The sequence below is a fragment of the Arachis ipaensis genome, chromosome B10 (assembly GCF_059453495.1).
Source record: "Arachis ipaensis isolate K30076 ecotype BB chromosome B10, ASM5945349v1, whole genome shotgun sequence".
NCBI lineage: Eukaryota > Viridiplantae > Streptophyta > Magnoliopsida > Fabales > Fabaceae > Arachis > Arachis ipaensis.
Genome location: NC_142435.1, coordinates 12,943,658 through 12,959,368, shown reverse-complemented (window position 1 = coordinate 12,959,368; position 15,711 = coordinate 12,943,658). Strand labels below are relative to the sequence as shown.

General features: G+C 37.4%; 1 protein-coding gene and 1 pseudogene across 2 annotated transcripts; both read left to right on the top strand.

Annotated features, from left to right (window-relative positions):
- The first annotated feature begins 2,173 nt into the window (after nt 1–2,173).
- LOC107623242 (dehydrodolichyl diphosphate synthase 6 pseudogene) lies at nt 2,174–3,706 on the top strand (annotated as a pseudogene).
- A 5,849-nt stretch (nt 3,707–9,555) lies between these two features.
- LOC107623240 (U11/U12 small nuclear ribonucleoprotein 59 kDa protein) lies at nt 9,556–15,083 on the top strand. 2 transcript variants are annotated; one of them, XM_016325426.3, is made up of 9 exons: nt 9,556–9,843; nt 11,724–11,869; nt 12,004–12,346; nt 12,466–12,549; nt 13,161–13,226; nt 13,655–13,727; nt 13,868–14,250; nt 14,502–14,542; nt 14,760–15,083. In XM_016325426.3, the coding sequence occupies exons 2-9, from the start codon at nt 11,766–11,768 to the stop codon at nt 14,836–14,838; spliced, it is 1,173 nt and encodes a 390-aa protein (XP_016180912.2). In that variant the 5' UTR covers nt 9,556–9,843; nt 11,724–11,765; the 3' UTR covers nt 14,839–15,083. The 2 variants fall into 2 exon arrangements, with proteins under 2 accessions (XP_016180912.2, XP_088362295.1); XM_088506169.1 differs by having other exon boundaries at nt 11,661–11,869.
- The last annotated feature ends 628 nt before the right edge of the window (nt 15,084–15,711 follow it).

Below are 15,711 nucleotides of genomic sequence, written 5' to 3'. Positions count from 1 at the left end.
CACTTGGTCGGATAAAGTTCTTACCCAACAATTCCTCTAACTGAGACTTTAGCTCGGCCATCTCTAACGGTGACATCCTATAAGGAGCACTTGAGATTGGTCCCGCCCCAGGCACCAACTCAATAGCAAACTCGACCTCTCGGTTAGGTGGAAATTCCTCAATATCATCGGAAAACACTTCCGGAAACTCACACACTACCGGAATCTGATCTAACCTTTGATCATCACCCGAAACACCCGCGGTTAACAACAAAATACCCTGACATTCGATTCCAGAACAGTTCACCATCATCGAATTCAAGTAATAATTATTTACCACGACCGGCCCTTCTGTATCCTCTGGCATAAAGTACACCGACTTGGTAGAACAATCAAGCAGGACATGGTTTTCGGATAACCAGTCCAATCCCAAGATAAGATCAAGACCGATCATCGGTAAGCAGATTAAATTATGGACAAAATCACGCTGCTTGAACCTAAACGAAACTTTCGGGCATCCTAGCCTAGTTACCATGGCTTCATGGGTAGCATTATACACTTTTAAGTCATAACCTAAGGTTACGATCTTCAATCCTAATTCATGGGCTTTCTCAAATGCAATAAATAAATGCGATGCTCCCGAATCAAATAAAGCATTTAAAGTTTGACCAGCTATTTCACAGTTACCTCGAATGAGTGTCTCAGATCCTTCTGCACCCACAGCTGAGGTGGTGAACACCCGACCAGTTTGCTGTGCTTTCCCAGCACCTTGCTTTTGCTTCTCCGGACAACTTGCGGCTTTATGCCCCGCCTTTCCACAATTGTAGCACAAACCCCATCCGGCCTTGCATGGTACTCCTGGATGGTGACTCCCACACCTAGTACAAGCTTGATCATTCTAAGGCTGCTTCCCAAACCTTTTTCCTTGGGAGTAGTTGTTGTTGGGCCTCCTAAAAGAACCTCCCCTCTTGAAAGACGGGCCTCTAGGTGCAAAGCTCTTCCCTCGGTTCTGTGGAAATGACCCTTTGTGACTTCCTTTCTCAGCGGCTGCCCTCTTCACACACTCTTCAGCAACCCTACACTTGTTCACCAACTCAGAGAAAGTCCTAATCTCCATTGGTCCCACTGAACTGAAAATATCGCTCCGGAGTCCTCCTTCGTACTTAACACACTTCCATTCCTCATATTCCACCGGAGTCCCTTGACACATACGAGAGAATCTGAACAGCTCCTCAAACTTGTCAGTATACTCAGATACGGACATAGTACCCTGCTTCAGCTGTAACAATTCAATTTTCTTGGCCGTCCTAGCAGAAGTCGGAAAGTACTTCTTATAGAACTCCTCTTGGAAGATATCCCAGGTAATATAATCATCACCCTGCTGCAGGAGACGTCGGATACCTTGCTACCAATACGACGCTTCGCCAGTGAGCAAATAGGTAGCAAACTCAACACGCTGTCCTTCAGGCACCACCTGCGCTTGCAGTGCTTATTCCATGGCCTGAAACCATGTATCGGCCTCAGTCGGGCTAGTAGTTCCCTTGAACTTTGGGGAATTAACCTTCAAAAAATTCGCCAGTGTCATCGGGCCCTGAACTCCACCTCCGTCATTACCATGGTTGTTCATCTGTTGACCAAGAGCCTCAACAGTGGCTTGCATAGCAGCAACCATGTTCTCCAACGCAGTCATAAAGTTTACCGGGTCATTAGGGTTATTCACCGGCGCACGAGTATTCGTATGACCTCTCCAACGGCCTCTACCGCGTCCACGAGGCGCCATCTGGTTCCTATACACACCAACCAATCGATATTAAGTTGATCAGTCTCAATATCGGAAGTTTAGTGCTTCAAAGTCCCAAATGCATGCTCATGAACGTTTATGCTAACTATATCAAGTAGATATACTAACAGCACATAACACACATTCAGAGAATGCACAGAAGCATAGTCAGTCCATTCCTCAGGCTCTACAGGAACGAACTGCTCTGATACCATCTGTAACAGCCCAGACCACCCGCTAGCACGATATTGTCCGCTTTGGCACACAAGGCCTCACGGTTTTGCCTTTGACGATAGGGATGATAGCCGAAGCCCCCCACACTCACTCGTCAAAACGCGTCATGCTAGGGAGAGGTATCCACACCCTTATAAGGCATGCTTCATTCCCCTCTCCAACCGATGTGGGCTTTACACCATGCACAAAGATACTGGAGGTATTACAAGCAACCTGCTTGGAGGTTTATCCAACTGTCTTAGGAGATGCATATTTGGCATATTATCTATGGGTCCTGTGCCACATCATATTGCTTTTATCATGGATGGGAATCGAAGGTTTGCAAAGAAGAGTAACTTGGCTGAAGGGATTGGTCATAAGGCTGGATTTTCCATCACTCATTTCCATGCTTAGGTATTGTTATGAATTAGGAGTGAAGTATGTAACTGTCTATGCATTCAGCATCGATAACTTCAAAAGAAAGCCCAAAGAGGTGCAATCCTTGATGGAATTGATGTGAGAAAAGATTGAGGAGTTACTTCAAGATGAAAGCGTTATCAATGAATACGGTGTTAAACTACATTTTATTGGAAACTTGCAGTTATTGGCTGAACCTGTGAGGATTTCAATGGAAAAGGCAATAAAGGTCACTGCCCACAACAAACAGAGAGTATTGTTAGTTTGTGTAGCCTTCACTACCTCATTTTTTGGTGCCATTCCTTTTATACTATTTAACTTGAGTTTGTATATTAATAAGATTATATGAATTTGATTGATGACGTTTAATGTAGTTTTTTAAATTTGAAAACTATTTTAATATTTATATTATACTATAATTATATTTTAGGATGTTTATTTATAATTTATTTATTATTTTATTTTAAAACAGTTTTCCGATTGAACCATCGGTTAGACCGGTTGGACTAATAAACCAGTAAACCAGTAGTTAGAACAGTTTGATGACCGGTCCGGTTTTCCGAACCTTGATATATATACATATGTATACATATGTATGTATATGTATATATATGTATATGTATGTGTATATATACATATATGTGTATATATACATATATGTGTATATATGTATATATGCATATGTATATATATATATATATATATATATATATATATATATATATATAAGCTTTAGAACTATCGTGGCACTTTGTTATTCTTTGCTTTACGGCTAGAGGTAAGGCTTAGGTTAACGGGCTGTTACAAAACCGAACTGCAATTTAATTAAACGATTGGATCAGATGACTTTTTTCCTAAAAAACTGAACTAAATCGTACTGCGAACACCCCCTAGTGCACACGACCTCTCTCACTTCTCCCTCACGCCCAAATGACAAAAACTGCTCTGTGCTTTCTCACTCACAGTCACAGTCTCATAGCTGCACCCTCCTCTTTCAGTCACAGACTCATAGTCCTCTACTTTTTTCTATCGTCGGCGTCCAGCCGTCCAGTAACCCTATTTTCGTCTGCGTCTGTCGATGCATCTTTTCGAAGCGTTATCGTCTTCCGAGTTTGATTTGTTGTCGTCTTCTCAGTTTGTATCACTGCCACAGCGTTGTTGTCTTCTGAGTTTGATTTGTCGTCGTCTTCTCAGTTCGTATCACTGCCGCCTTCTCAAATTGCAACGCCTTCTTCTTCTCACTTTGCAGTTCACAGCGTCGTTGTCTTCATAGTTCGCAGTGCCTCGTCTTCATATCTCTGTGATTTGAAGTTCTAAATTATTTTTTGGATTTAATTCTTCTTCTTCTCGGTTCACTCTTCTCCCTTTGCAGTTCACAGGGTCGTTGTCTTCATAGTTCGCAGCGCCTCGTCTTTGCATATCAATGATTTGAAGTTCTAAATTATTTTTTGGATTTGATTCTTCTTTGTTCACTCTTCTCACTTTGTAGTTCACAACGTCGTTGTCTTGATAGTTTGCAGCGCCTCGGCTTCGTATATCTATGATTTGAAGTTCTAAATTATTTTTTGGATTTGGTTATTTGTTGTTAGTTTTTTTTTGTTCTAATCTGATATTTGTTTATGTTCTGATTTGTTATTTTGATTTTTGGTTATGATTATTTGTTTTTGGTCATGATTTTTGTTTAGCATTTTGGATCTCATGATTTCTTCTTAATTCTAATTGTATCTTGTATTATGATTTTTTATTAAAATTGTTTTTATGATTATTTGTTTTGTGTTTTTGTTTTTTATTTAGGGTTTTATTTTGTTTTTATTTTTTTGTTCTAATTTGTGATTTTAGCATGGTTCTGAAAATTGAACCGAATTGACCGGTTCAATCGAAAATCGGTCACTTGACCAATTCGGTTCAAACAAAAAATTATTGACAAAAAATCGGTGAAAGAATCGGTTAAATTGACGGTTAATCAGTGAACTAATTGAACCGTCCGATTTTTTAAAAGATTTCCGGTTTTTAAAATTGTATATAAAAAAACAAAAGCCCCCCTTCTCACTTCCCAAACTGCACCGTACCCCTTGCTAAACCCTATCAGAGACAACGGCTCCAGCCACCATCACCAGTTGCCACTCGCCCTCTTCTTGCCGTGGAATTTCTGTTCAGACATATCGCACGTCGCTCGCGTCGCCCACCTCACCTTCGCACGTCGCTTATCTTGTCGCTCGCCTCTTCTGTCACCTCGCCGTTGCTCACCTCAACGGTAAGCACTCCTCGGCTCCTCCCTCACTAGCGACTGCTTGCTGCTTGCTTTCTTCAGTGCTTCATTAGTTTTATTTTTAAAAATTTTATTGATTTATTCTTCAATCTTCGATGCCTCTTCAGTGCTTCTTCTCTCGGTTGTTTGTCACGCAACCAGCGTAGGTCACCTCACCCGCGTCCCTCTCCTTGATACTTCACGGTTCGTCTACTTTGTCTCTGTCGCCGGTTCGCCGCCCAAATCGCCTCTCTGCTCGCCTCTCAGTTCTTCGCCGCGAGTGATAATGTGTTGCCGTTTGCTTCTTCGTGGTCGTCGACGGTAAGCTCCTCGCCTCCAACCTTTCGTTCTTCCCTGACTCCCTATATCATCGCCGTGGGTTCTTCAGTTACTGTTAAATTAATTTTGGGTTCATCTTTTTTTTTCCCATTAATTTTAAGATTGTGAGCTGAGTTTGTGTTCTGAGTTTGGAATTGGATTATTTATTTAATTTGTTGAATGCTGGTGTGATTCTGAATTCAATTTAATTTGAATTCGGAGTTTGGAATTGGATTCAATTTAGTTTTTGTTGCTGATATGTTTTCAGTTTAATTTGGAGTCAAATGTTAGAAAATGTTGCTGATTAATGGATTTGAATCCCCAAAACTAAATATGAATATATGCTTTGGCTCTCTTATATTTAGCAGATTTAGAAATTTGTAATTGAATTAAACTTTGTTTTGTGTTACAACTGTATGATGTTTGGTTTGAGGATTTTTACTATTCAGTAAATAGAAATGATGCTCTTATTAAAAGTTGGAAAAATAGACAAAAGTATACCCGAATTTTCACACGGTGGATAGATGTACCCTCAAATTTTTTAATGAGTCATTTGTACACACCAATATAAAATTCCGTTGTTAATTCTACCCTTATGTGGCCTGGGTAATTTTTCCGGCGGTGGTGGAGGCCAGGTGGTAAGGTATTGTGTGATGTGGCCATTTTAAGTGACATAGTGGAAAATAAAATTGTTACATTATTAAATTTGGTAGAAATAAATATAAGAGAAGGATATAATGGAACCATTGTTCATTCTCTTTCTTCTCCAATTCCTTCGAACCCTAAGAATCCTAAACAGAGGTGGAAAAAAATTGGGGCTTCATTCTCTTTATTTTCCTCTGTAGATCTTATCCCTAAGCAAACATACTTATCAACCCTTGATTAATCCTATCAATTGTCTGCAACATCTTCTTCATTTCTTCTTCTACCTTTCAGTTGCTTTCTTCTGCAGACCTCCATTTTCTTTCTTCACTTTGCTCTTGAATCCCACAATCTTTTCCAGTATCAACAACTTCATCAGCCCAAATAAAATAATCACACCTCAATTCAACCTTCTTGCATCAAGAATCCGACGACAATTTCAACCATTTCACATAAGATTCACAGCATTTGTCATCATAAACAAAATCAGAATTTACATACCTCCCATAACGAACAACGAAGAAACAATCTTCCAGGGTTCCACTCTGTAGCAGACTCAAGCATCATTGCGTCAAATCCATGTAGACACTTGCTGTTGTTGTAGTCGAACTTTTTTTTCTTCCTATTCTTTGGCGCAGAAGACGAGCCACCACAACCACTGGCACAAGCATGAGGTATATCTTCCTTCGATGAGAGTGACATTTTGATACATTAGAGTTTACAAATCCCTAATACGATAGACAGGAAAATGATCTACAGAGGAAAATGAAGAAAATGAAGCCCCAATTTTTTTCACCCTCTGTTAGGGTTCTTAGGGTTCGAAGGAGTTGGAGAAGAAAGAGGATAAATAGTGGTTCCATTATGCCCTTTTCATATATTTATTTCAACAAAATTTAATAATGTAATAATTCTATTTTTCATTGTGTCACCCAAAATGGCCACATCACACAGTACCGTGCCACCTGGCCTCCACCATCGCCTGAAAAATTACTCAGGTCATGGAAGAGTAGAATTGACAACGGAGTTTTATATTGGTGTGTACAAATGACTCATTAAAAAATTGGGGGTACATCTGTCCACCGTGTGAAGATCCGGGTGTACTTTTGTCTATTTTTCTTTAAAAGTTTTTGAATACTTGATTATTAGAAGTTATTGTTAAATTTTTTGTTCTGAATTTTTGTCACTGATGTGGTGAGTATTATTGCTAACTACTTGATTTGAACTTAGAAATCAATTAGAAATTTTTTTATTTTGTAAATTTTTAGTGATAAATTATGAACATTATGAAATTTTGAAATTAGAAATTATTGAATTTGAATATCTGAAATTATATATTGAATTTTTAATAATTTTATTGTATATTTAATTAAACCGGATCAATCATGATTCGACCCCCGGTTAGATCATTGAACTTGTCACCTGACGGTTCAATGACCGGTTTGGTTCTTGCAACCTTGGATTTTAGCACACTTAGATACGATTAGATGATTAAAACAAGATAATTTTTTGAATTAATTGAAAAACTGAAAAAACCAAATTAGTTTGGTTTGGTTTGGTTTGACTCGGTAAAAAAACTAAACCAAACTGAACCGAAGAATTAATATGAAATTGTATTGGATGCATAGTTATCAAATCTGGCTCGACCCGACCGGTTTGACCGGAAATCCGGTCACCTGGCCGGACCGAACCACCAGTTGAACCGTCCATGCAACAGACCCAGTCGAACCAGGTTCGACCCAACGGGTTTAGTGCAAACCCAGTGACCTGGCCGGTTAATCCAACCCGGTCCGGGTAATCATAGTTGTAAAAACCGGACCGGACCGGCCCGACCAGAAAACCGATGAACCGAACCCTATACCGGTCAGGTCCAGTATTTGAACCGCACAAAGAATTGAACTGGTCAACTCGGTGTGAACCGGTGAGGTGGTCTGACCGAACCGCTTAGAAGAAAATATTTCCAAAATGCTTGAGGTAGAGTTCGAACCCCTGCCCTCAAGGAAACCAAAAGGCTCCACAACCACTAGGCCACTATGTTTTCTATTAAGATATATGCAAATTATAATACATATAGATATCTTCTATCAAATAGTTTACTTTTATTTAATTTATTTTAATTTTAATTATAAACTCACTCATTCTTAAATTAATTATATTTTTATTTAACAATAATTATAAACTCACTTATTTTTTTATAATTATATAATATCTATTAATATTATTTTTTAATAAATACTTGTAGTATATAATAGTATAAAAGATATAAACTAATTAATAAATTATTAAAATTTAAAAATAATAGTTATTTTAATATAAAAACAAAATAAAAATATTTATGATAGAGTAAAAATAATAAAATATTTATTGTTCATGTTCTATATTATTTTAAAATAACTTGATATTTTAAAATGTTAGTAAAAATATGTATTTTAAATTTTAATTTTAAACTTTTGACTATTTTTTATTTTTTATTTACATAGGACCGAGTTAACTAGTTCAACCAGTAACCCAACGGTTGAACCAATGACCCAGTGACCCAGTGACTTGACCGGTTCGATCACCGGTTCGGTTTTGACAACTATGCGGGGTAATGTTTATTAATTTTTTTTAATTTTATTTCCACTGAAACGGCGTCGTTTCAGACCCCACCCCCACCCCCTCTTTGAAACCCATGGTTCTGAAAATCGAACCGGACCGGCCGGTTCAACCGGAATAACCGGGAACCGGTCATCTAGCCGGTCCGGATAAGGCCAGAAACCGTTTGGTAAAAAACCGGTAAAAAAACCGGTCAAACCGACGGTTAACCGGTGAACCGATTGAACCGTCCGGTTTTTTTACGGTTTTTCGGTTTGAAACCCCTTTCAAAACAGCGCCGTTTTTGGCCTTAAAAAAAAAAAAAAAAGCCTAAATCATCTACCCGAAGCCCAGACGCCCTCCCCTCCCACCAAAAGTCCAACACTCCCACTCATCTCCTCTCATCTCCTCGCACCGTGGAAGCTCCGTCGCCGTCGCAGGAGCTGTGTCGCCGTCGTAGGAAGCTCCGTCACCGTCCTAGGAAGCTGTGTCGCCGTTGTAGGAAGCTCCCTCGCCGTTGCGTGGAAGCTCTGTGGCCGTCACCGTCTCCCCTGTTCAAGCGCTCTCTCTCTCTCTGTGTTCGCCGGTGTGGCCGTCTCCTTTGTCGTCGCCGTCACTCCCCTTCCTCCTCGCTGCCGGGAAGCAGTAAGCACTCTGACTCTCTGAGTGTTGATGCAGGTCCCAATCTTCATATTTGCAAATCCTTCACTCGAAAGCTTTTATGAAAATTTTAAGACAAATATGATTACATTTGGCATCAAAATTTTCATTATTTCTAAAATTGTGAATGAGTACATAGTCTCTTATTTTATGAAACTGGAATAATCCTGTTGATTGTTGATTTATGATTCTAGAATGATTTTCTAAAATGATGATGATATTGTTACTGATATGTTGTTGGCTTCTTGTTGATTTTCCGATGATTACTGATTAGTGATGATTAGTGGCTTTGTTTAATTCTGAATTGGAGTTGGATTTAGTTGAGTTACTGGATTTAATTCTGAGTTGCTGAGTTAATAATATTGATTTTGTTGATGTTTTCTTATTCTGAAATGTTGATTTTCTGAAATGAGGATGATGATGTTGCTGATTTTCTGATGATTACTAATTAGTGATAATTAGTTCCTGTGGGTAGTTGAATTTTGTTAATATTTTTTTGGTGTAGAACATTAGGTGCAATTTTGAATTTATTAGGTTAGAAAAGATCAAATTTAAATATTTGAAACTATATATTAAATTTTTAATTAATATTTAATTAAACCGGTTGAACCCCGGTTGAACCCCGGTCGAACCAGTAAACCAGTAAACCAGTTACTTCACCGGTTCATTGACCGGTTCGGTTCTCGCAACCTTGTTGAAACCTAAGCCTCCATCTGAGACTGAATGAAATCACCCTCCCAAGCCACCTTCGTGCCCTCATCTCTCTGTCTCTGCTCTCTCAAGCTCGGCGTCGGCAGCGGGCAGCCCCTCACCCTCACCTCGTCACTCTCTCAAGCTCGGCGCCGGCAGTTCCTCACTCTCAGTTCGTCAGTTCCTCACTCTCAGTTCGTCAGTTCGTCACTCCCTCGGCGTCGTCGGTTCGTCACTCCCTCGGCGTCACTCTGGGTCTCTCATCGGAACCAGTGAAGCAGCATCTGCTCCCTCAGGTGGTGGTGGTGGTCATCTTCTCAACCAGGTGAGCCCCAATTTTCAACCCTATTTTTTCTCTAGTTCAATGTTAATTTCGGTGAATCTGGTGGTTGTTGAATGGGGTTGCAGCTGTTTCATTTCGTTATCGGAGTTGATGTTGGCTTTTTGCTGTTATTTCTCTGCTTCGATGCTAATTTTGGTGAACCTGAGCAAATTTTAGAGTTGTTGCTGTTCTTTCTGTTTTTTTTGTTGAATGTTGATTTTTTAGAGTTGTTGTTGCTATTTTTTCTCTGGATTGATGTTAATTTCGGTGAATCTGAGCAAATTTTAGAGTTGTTGTTCTTTCTGTTTGTTGAATGTTGATTTTCTAGAGTTGTTGTTGCTGTTCTTTCTGTTCTTTCTTTGGTTTGATGCAAATTTTAGTTAGAATTATTGTTGAATCTGGTAGTTACTGCTATTGTATTTGATTTTTTAGAGGAGTTGTTGAACCTGAGGAAATTTTAGTGAACTTTGGTTGAATAGTTAAATTTGTTATTGATTATCATTAGTGAACTTTGGTGGTTGTTGATTATCATTAGTTGTTGCTGTGTTTCTTTTTGGTCATCTCCTCACACTTTCTATCTAACGTTTTCCCACATAATTTCTCATTACCTGCAAATGAAGAGGCATTGTTGAATTTAGAGCCCAATGCATCAGGTATCTCACTGTCAAGGTTGTTCCCAGAATCATTGAAGTAGACCAAGCCAGGAATCATAGAAAGATTACTAGGAATTTCCCCACTGAAGTTATTAGCAGAGAGATCAGCATTGTTAGGTTTAACAGATCTGTCAATGCCTCTGGTATGTTTCCCTGAAAGATGGTTGTGATCCACTAACAAAGATTTCAATGAGGACTGAGGAGCATTTGGAAATATCCCCAAGCACATCCTAGATAAATTGTTCCTGCCCAAATCTTTTTTTAGATAATTAGTTATGTTTAAAAATTGATATTGAATTATTAATGTTTGTAAAGACTTATATTTTAAATTTTAAGACATTATTTTAATTTTATTTATATAATTTTAAATTTCTTAGTTATGACCGGGTTAACCGGGTGAATCAATGACCCACCGGTTGAACCAGTGACCCAGTCATATGACCGGGTTGATTACCGGTTCGGTTCTGATAACTATGATCGGATGACTTTTTCTTAAATAACTGAACCAAACCGCACCGCGAATACCCTTAGAATATTAGCTGAACTTCCAGTACCAGACTCTGACGTGGAAACTTGGAAATGGTTGGATAATCTCTTTGAAGAATTTCAAAGAGCCAGAGAGACAAAAAAGAGGAATAGGGCCGCACACCTAGTTTGGAGCTATAGAAAGCTCGAAACTTGCTAGTCAGCCGCTGTCACCCATTGAAGAAGCTCGTTTCGCCATGAATGCATCTGAAGAAGCTCGATTAGTTCTAGTGTTTTGATGATGGATAAGCTCATCTGTTTTGTGATTGTTAGAAACTATCATATCGTGAAAATTCCCATTTTTAACGTCGCTGTTGTTCTCTTTAGCTTATATTTAATTACTAATTAAATAAAATAACCTATCTTTAGAAAAAAAAAATTATGAACATTAAATTATTTATTTAGAATTTAAGAACAAAAAATTTCTATGGGAAATCATGCATAATGGGATCTCAGTTTGGCAGGAGCTCAATTGAAAAATTTACAGTGTTATGAATATGTTTTTTTGGTAATTTTATGATTCTATCAGTTTGGACGGAAACAAGTTATTTCAATATTTCTTAGTTTGATTATGAATATCATGGTTTGTTTTGGTTTTATCTGTTGATTTTTTTTCTTCTTTTGGTTATTTATTTTATTTAGGGTTATTCTCTGAAATCAAGGAGTAGTGCATACTTGAAAGAAATGAATCCATTTCATTTTCAGTCTGTACCACCACCTCATCCTCTTGGACCTCCTCAGTTTCTAATGTTACCTCCTGATCCACCAAATTCAAGTTCATTTTGGCAAAACCGAAATGTTTGTGAACGCCTCAGAGAATTGCAGGACACTCTTAATCTTGCAAAGGCAATGTATGTTTTTATTTTGGCTTCATATATTACTTTCACTTTTTTAAACTTAATGTTTCTCCAAAATTAATAGCTTTTATGCTGTAAGCTAGTTAATTATATTTTTATCAAAATTATAAACTTGCTGTTTTTCTTAGGCAAAAGGAGCTAGAGATGTTGATGATGATCAAAGATGGTAAAGTGTCTTTAGAAGATGTGAAACATGGATCTAATGAACCTTACCTCCCTGGTTTTCTAGAATGTTTGCAAGACAGAAGGGTTAATATAGAATCCCAAGAATCGTTGGCAGTTGAAGCAGCTAATTATTTGATGTCAAAGCTAAGATCTCAGCTGGAGCCATTCAAATATGTTGCGGATGAAGCAAGTCCATGGGAGGAGAAATCTGCGGCTGCAAGGTTTGCGAATAAAGTGTACAAGTCCAAAAGAAATAAGCGCTGGCGGAAGAAGAAAAGGAAGCGTATTGCAGAAATGCTGGCAAAGGTTACTTTCCCTTTGTTTTTGTGAGATATTTTCATTGCCCTTTATTGTAGCCGTTTCTTGAAACCCGTTTCTATGTTTGGCTCCTTAGTCATTTCTTTATCAAAAAATAAAAAATATAGGAGCGGGAGGAATTTCATTGCATTGACCTAGAAGCTGATGAATGGAGAGCAAGGGAGATTTCTAAGGATGTTGCAAACTGCAAGGTATTGATGTTTTTGCCTGCATACTTTTTACTTTGAATTTGCTAGTGAGCTTTTGCTATTGCCAGGCTAAAGAGGAAAAGCATGTCTGCTGTCTGCATGAATTAATTTATGTCCAAAATATGAAGCACATGATTCTCAAAATCAGATATATGATTGCGGTCTTTGGCAAAATTCAAGGATTAATCGGTGGCTTGGGGGCTATATAGGAATGGCTATAAATTTAACTTCTCAATTTTTTACTTTTTTAATTTTTTTTTTATGTTTCTCAAATCCTCATTACACATAATTATAGTCAACATGTTGCTACAATATTGTTTATATGCTATTTTTCTAGATTAAGAGAGCAGCTAAGTCGTAAAGCTTTCAATTCATAATATTTCCAATAACATATTTCTGTGTATTGCTTTAAATTGTTTACATGCTATATGCTATTGCTTCTTTTGCTGCTATTTTTTCTTCATTAGTTTCTTAGTGAGATGTGAGAAATGGTGAAATTAAGTAATTGTGTAATCTGTTTGCACATTTGATTAGTATAGATATATTATTAGTTGCTTCAGTTTGAACTGCAAGTTATACATATTTTAGGGGTGTCTAAAACATATCTTTGGCAGGTGGAAAAGATGAAGGAAATTGCTAAGATTAAAGCCAAAGAAGAGAAGAGGAAATTAGAGGCTGAGGTAAACTTTCTTTTTGTACAAATGACTGGTAAATCATTGTTAAATTGTGGTTTATGTTAACTTTGAATAACTTGTCAAATGTTCTATAGAATTTACCAATGTTATGTGATGACTTTTATATCTCGTGTCTACTGACTACCTAAGTTATGTGAATCTTTTCCATCATGCTATGCTCCTTAGCAGTTTACCATCATGTTCTGTTCTTTTGTCCTATAGTTCTTTTCCATGTTGTTGTTTTTGTCAAAGGCATCTATTGCCTCTTTCTTTGCCACAAGTCCTCGTTTTTACTATCAAATCTTTTGCAGAAATTTTCCCATCTAGCTGTATGTTTATTCTATCAACATGAATCATTTTATTTTTTATCCCACACTACTTACTTTATACTTTTGGGTGTTGATTTTGTTACATTACATTATTTCACATCACAGCTTGAAATGCTCTTGGTTGTGGAGAAGCTTCAAGAATTACGCTCCATAAGGATTCAAAAGTTGAAAAAACAAGGTGACTGAAGTGTAATATATATATATATATATATATATATATATATATATATATATATATATATATATATATATATATATAATGTAACATTCAGTTTCTTTCATACTTGACGCGACCTTGGTTCTTTACAAATTATGCAGGCCATTTTCTTCCTAAGGAGGATGACAAGTTTCTTGACAAAGTTCAGGCTGCAGTGGAAGAAGAGGAGCGTGAAGCTTTGGCTGCAGCGGAAACAGTTGCTGCTAAAGATGCAATAGCAACTGCTGAAGAATCCAGGAAAGCTAGCAAAAATCAAGGGATGCTCTCAAAAGAAAGTAGCACTGACACTAAAATTGAGGAGAACAAAGAGAAAACGGTTGATAAGGTGCCTGAAGAGGGATCTGATGCTGTTGAGTATAAATCAAGTAAAATTGCTTCAGAAGGACAGAGTAGTGGAGGAACATATGATCCTTTGGCAAATTTACCTATTGAGTTCTATCATTATTATCATGGCAGCAACAATGACATGGGAACGCTTATTGAGGTATTTTCAACTACTTTATCATCAAATTCTTAATTCTTAATGCATATTACCTTTTCTTCTTTATCTCTTCAGAATTTGTATGTTATCAGTTGAATTCTTTAGTAGTGAATGACTGCTACTTTTACTTCATTGATACACTAATAGCCTAATAATACTATTTCCCCCCTTTTTACCTGCTTAAATTTAACCCATTCATACATTCATTTTGATTTATTGATTATTAAGAATTTTTTCTGAATGATCTCATACAGGTTAGAAGAGGGTGGGATGCCTATATCAGACCAGGAGGAAGGTAAGAAATAAGAAAAAAAATGAAGCTTTTCTGCTAATTCTTCATTATTTGGGTTAATTTGGTTGGTATATCCTTAAAATTAAGGGATGATATCAATTTAATTCCACGCATAAATCTCATCCAAAAAAAGAATTTACACTTATGTTTAACATGTTAACTCTGTATTTCACTAATCTGTTTTTAACCCCTTTTTGTTTTGGTGCTGCACTTCGAACAGCCGCATACCAGGGCACTGGGTTCAGCCTCCTCCTCCAGCCAATGAGATATGGGCTTCTTACTTGGTCAAACCCAAATGATTGCTAATTCATTGCCAATTTTGTGTAAAGATTTCAGATGATTAGTGTTGTTTTGCTACCTATGAAGTATGAACTGTGTTCATGACCAGCCAGGTATTAATGTGTGGGTGAAATGTATATTGTAGTAATCTTTTGTATGCAACCAATCATTTGTAAGTATTTTATTCAAATCAAAGACCATAGCATAATATTGTTGAATATACAGTAAATAAATGAAAAAATAATTTCAGAATCATTTTTCAAAATTGCAGAGGTGATGCAATCTGATGAAAAGTTGTATTATTCCTTCTTCACTGCCATTTATATCAAATGTGTTTTTGGGACGTGGAATGGTGTACCAAAATTAAATACAAACTATCGGCTAAATTAGTTGCACACACTCGAGGAATGGTTTAATCTCTGAATTTTTTTTTTTCACTTGGAGCGGTAAAGTGGAAAGAAGGAGAAAAGGTATAAGAGTCGTGAAAGAAGAAATTTTTACGAAGTGGAAGATCTACTTCTACGAGTTATTTAATGAAGGACAGAAGACTCTTCCAAGCTTTGGTCGGTTATGTACAAGGGAAGAAGATCAAAACTTTGACTACTATCGAAGGATTCAAGACTTCGAGGTAAAAGAGGTTCTAAAGCAGATGAAAAATGGCAGGGTAGTAGGATCTCATAATATTCCGATTGAGGTTTGGAAGGGCTTTGGAGGGAAAAGCATCAACTGGTTAACCAAGTTTTTTAATAAGATTTTAAAGTCAAAGAAGATGCCTGATGAGTGGAGAAAAAACACCTTGGTACCTATCTACAAGAATAAGGGGATATACAAAGTTGCGAAAACTATAGAGGGATCAAGCTCATGAGTCATACCATGAAGTTATGGGAAAGGGT